Here is a 4,563-nt window from a genome sequence, read left to right as displayed (position 1 = left end):
CAGGATGATGTGAGGACAACTATCCTTCAGCAGAATAAATCAAATTATACTTGGCTGAAGTTACCTAAGTCTGTGCAGAAGTTCTGTGCTGAGATTGTTCTCCAGGTCAGTGGGAGGACAAAAAAAGGCTGAGACAGCACATTGCAGTGTGCTGAGGGTGAGGATGGGGCAGTTTTCAGTGACATAAATCTTATTGCATTATAAAAATTCTTTCCTTGGGTCCACTTGGAAGCTGTTTGGATTTCTGGCAAACAGCAGGAATTGCTCTTTACGGTGAGTTTTGAGTGGATGATGTGAACCCATCCATCAGTGTTCTCCTTTTTTGGAGGGGCATTTTTCATTCAGGACATTGCTTTGCACCTGGATAAACTTGTTTCCTTCCCAGTGTGGCCTCTGTTGCTTCAGAGATGTCTTAACTGGGTGTCATCCTTGTTTTAAGGCTTGGCAGGCAGCCAGCAGTGCCTCCCTTAAATGCAATACAGAGAGAGGCAACTCCTTTGCTTTATCCACAGTAGATGACACATTCCCCTGTTTTTTTTGTGCTGTTTTGTTCAGCTGTTTGTTCTGCCCTGCTGTGTGTAACAACACTCGAGAGGAGATCTTGCAAAACTCAGATATTGGGGGGGGGGGGGGAAAGAAAAAAAAATAAAAATCTTGGAAATTTTGGTGTTTTCCTTATCTGAAATCTCGTAGCTTTTCCTGCACGTTCCCCAGTGAATCCTGAAAAAACTTCCAGCAAATGAGAGGAGGTGGGACATGGTGGAAATAAATAGATGGTTCATCTGGGATGCTGAGCAGTTGGTTGGAGTGAGATTAGCCAGGGAAGTCTGGGATAACACACGGGTGCTTTGATGTGGTTAAATTGCCACAGCTCCCAAATAAGCTGGATTGAATCAAACTGCATCCATGTGTGTTATAAAACTCCGAGATTTTGGAGTTTTTCTGTAGAAATATAAAAAAAAAAAAATTCATGGAAAACTGTTCACGGGATAATGGTGGGTTTTGTATCTTCTGTGGTTTGAATATCATTTATTTCTATGTATATAAAAAGGGACACAGTGACTGTCCCTAGATATTTGTTTGGCTTAAACTCTTGAGCCTTGGAGTTTTTCTGTAGAAATGTAAAAAAAAAAATTCATGGAAACCCATTCATAGGATAATGGTGGTTTTGTATCTTCTGGGGTTTGAATATCATTTATTTCTATGTATATAAAAAGGGACACAATGACTGTCCTTAGATACTTGTTTGGCTTTGGGAGCAGCATCTTTGTTGTTTAGCAGGCTTTGTGTGAGTTTTCTGATTTCTAAGGTCATTATCATTAATCAGGCACTTGGTTTCCATCCCTGCAGTAATTCTATTCCAAAGGCACTGCTTTTGTTGTAGTTATTGCCAAGCCTGTTTTTAATACAACAGCCCTTATGTTACAGCAACCTCGGAGGGTCCAGTTGTCAAAAGCAAACAAAAATAATTACTGTGTTTCTGTCATGTCAAATGTAACTGGAGAAAGCCCAGGCCTTCCCTGAGGTAAATCTAATTTACTTGGCTGTGTTTCATCTGGGATTGGTTGCCTTGGTTTTCTTCACAATTAGAAGAGAAAATATGTTAGTGCTGGGTTTTTAATGGCAAACTGACCACACCAGATCTGATTAGTTCCCTCTCTTATTTTGATCTGGTTCATAGGCTGTGACCTGGTCGTTGTTATTAACTCAATCCAGAGTGGGCTTTCAATGACTTTCTTTTTGGTTTGTTTTTTTTTTTTTCCCAGCAAAATGTCTATTCAAATCAAAGTTAATTTTTATGCAGTTAATTCCCTTATTTATCATAATAAATAGTTTCTATTCTTAGAGCGCACTCGGAATAAATTACACGTTGATGCAAATGGAATGGTGGTTCTTTCAAAGCTTGGGCTGTGTTTCAGTTTTATCCTGTTTTTTATGTTCTTTCTTGGAGGTACAGAAGTTAATTCCTGTTATTTTTAAAATCTTGTTTCTTTAAAGATTGCGTTTACATCGAGAGCCGCCGGCCCAACACCCCCTATTTCATCTGCAGCATTCAAGACTTCAAACTGGTAAGGAAACATTTTCACATCTCCTTTTCTCCCCTGCCCTGCTCACCAGTGAGGTGCTGATATTTCTCAGCCTGAATCTCTTCCTGCAGCTCCTCCTGAGTAAATCTTTCCCTTCTGGAACAGGAGCTGTTCTGCTCTTAGGACAGCGACCTGCCCTTGGTTTAGGCTCAGTTTAACTGTGCAGCTCAAACTCTGCTCTGTGCCATCTTTAGCTTAGCAGAAATATTAACTCTGAGCTGAGTGTTTTGGGGGAAACTGTGACTCAGTAAGTTAAATTTTTTTCCTGGGAAGTTAAGGTTGGCTGTGCCTCTCCCTCTGGCTTCCTGTAGCTCAGCTGTGAGACTGGGAATTCTTCATCTCAGCTGCTCCTGGACTCACTGGGAGACCAGACCCATTGACCAGTTGGATTGGGGAAAAATACAAAATAACATCCAAGAACACTTTAGCACTTTATTCTTTAAACTTGCAAAGTCAAGGACCTGCATGAGAACAGATCAGAGTTGTGGTTGCCCCTTTGTGTCTGAATTTGCACATTTAAGAAGTTCAGTGTGTTTCTTTTCACCTGCTGGAGCTGCACAGAAAAGCACCCAGTGCAGGGCAGGAGCTGCTGCCTGGTCACAGCCCAGGGCTGGGGTTGGACTTTGCAGAGCTTTGCAAGGAGGATTTTTGAAAAGGGAGCTGTTCCTGCTCCTCCTTGTGCTGCTTGTTGGTGCTTTATTCAAGTTCTGAATAAATAATAAACTGTCCTTCTTACATTGTCTGCAGACACAGATCACCCGGGATCTGTTGCCCTGAGCTGTATCTTCCTTTCTTCCAAGCTTTTCCAAGTTTATTCCGTGAGACCACAGTGAAGGAGAACTTTGCTCCGTGGTGATGTCAGTGGCAGTGGTTTGGTTTGTTCTCTCTTCCCTCCCCCTTTGTTTCTGGACTTGTTGGATTTGTTGGATTCTGGAGCTGTTGGATTTGTAGTTCCCAGGTTCTGCCAGTGGGTTCAGCCACACTTGTCCCAGCCCTGCACATCAGATGCTTTGGTGTCTCCCTGGAATTCCAGGGGGAGCGTGGCCATTCTGGGCAATGAGTTCCTGCTGAGTTGCATTAATTGTTCAGGATATTAACAACAAAACCCGAAGCTTCTCTTGTCAGCACTGGGCTTGTCCCACAAGTTGAAGCTGTTTGCAGAACTGTGGGAAGTGCATTGCACTGTGTTGCAGTACTTTTACATTTTTTTGGAGTGGTTTCTCTTTACTCTTGTTTTCAACTTGGCGTGAGGTTTGCTGGCAGTTTTGAATAATATTTGACATGGAAATAGTGTCCCTGTTTTATGTTTATTTTTGCTTGCTCAGAGTTCTTTAATTTCTCTGTTAGGGTTTTTTTTTCCTCTTACTGCCATAATGCATAAAAATGACAAAACCAAAAAGCTCTTGACACTGATAAAAGCAGCAAAAAATGAATCTCCAGTGCTTATGTGACTCTTGATTTTACTGTTGGGGGAAAAGGAAAGATGTACAGTGCAAAGGACACTTGATTTCTCTTCCAGTGTGAGATACCAACAGGAAAACAGTCTTGTTTTGCCTTCAGCTAAATATGTCAAGTGAAGCAGAGAAGTTAAAGTCAACAGCTTTGAAATGTCGCCTGCTAATTAAATACATTATCGTGCTGGTTGTCAGAAAATAAAAGTTTTTGGCTGAGTGTTTGAGCCTGAGCCTGTGCTCTCTGTGGTTCTGGGTGCTGTTGAGGTGCAGCAGTTGAGGGTGGTGTTTTAGAACCAAAAGATGTAAAAAATTTAAAAATAAAAAGAGCAGTCTGTGAAAAATGACACAGCCTGATGCACTTGTGTGTTGTCCTGCAGGGTAAAAGGTCCTGAGGATGATTTTGGGGATGAGACTGGAGTAACATTCAGCACCATTCTTGAAGTAAACTGAGGTTTAACTTGCTTTTCATGGGAATATCTTAAATAATAATAATTAGACGTGATTTTATTCCAGAACTAAAAACAGGTTCTGTGAAGTTTGGCAGTTTATTCCAGCTGAGTGTTCCAGAGTCCTGATAACCTGGTGCAGTCACACAGCTCCAGAAGCAGATGTTACAAACAATTGCAGAGCAGTTGTGTTGCAGTGTTTCAACCCTGTGCCTTGGAGAAAGCAGGAATTGTTCTTCTTTGCCTGCTCTTGGCAGTTGCAGCAGTTCTGGCAGGTGCAGTGGTGTATTTGGATGCATTAGTTTATCCTTCTGTCACAAGTTTCTCTTGACATTAAGATGAATCAGTTCTATTAAAAATTATATTAGAGGAGTAGCTCTTTGCCTTTCTTGGAGAACAATTCCACTTCACCAACAGCCCTAAAATCCTCGTGAGGAAACTTCACTGACTCCTAATTTCTCTTTAAACTGTCTCTGTTGCCATCCTGTGTTCTACCTGTGTTCCAGAGCTTGGCTTTTCCCTCTGAGTTGTATTAGTTGTTGGTTTAGGACAGGTATCAGTTGTTGGTTTAGGACA

At 41.6% G+C, this 4,563-nt stretch overlaps 1 protein-coding gene across 1 annotated transcript in view; it reads left to right on the top strand.

Annotated features, from left to right (window-relative positions):
- Nucleotides 1–4,563, top strand: part of RERE (arginine-glutamic acid dipeptide repeats) — a 167,345-nt gene that overhangs the window by 41,252 nt on the left and 121,530 nt on the right. Inside the window, 1 exon segment of the mRNA XM_027658296.1 lies at nucleotides 1,999–2,069. Within this exon segment, the coding sequence (XP_027514097.1) occupies nucleotides 1,999–2,069 (71 nt within the window).

This window comes from Corapipo altera, unplaced genomic scaffold, assembly GCF_003945725.1.
Source record: "Corapipo altera isolate COAL_440 unplaced genomic scaffold, ASM394572v1 301, whole genome shotgun sequence".
NCBI lineage: Eukaryota > Metazoa > Chordata > Aves > Passeriformes > Pipridae > Corapipo > Corapipo altera.
Note: the sequence above shows the minus strand (reverse complement) of the source record. Positions and strands in the feature narration are given on the sequence as shown.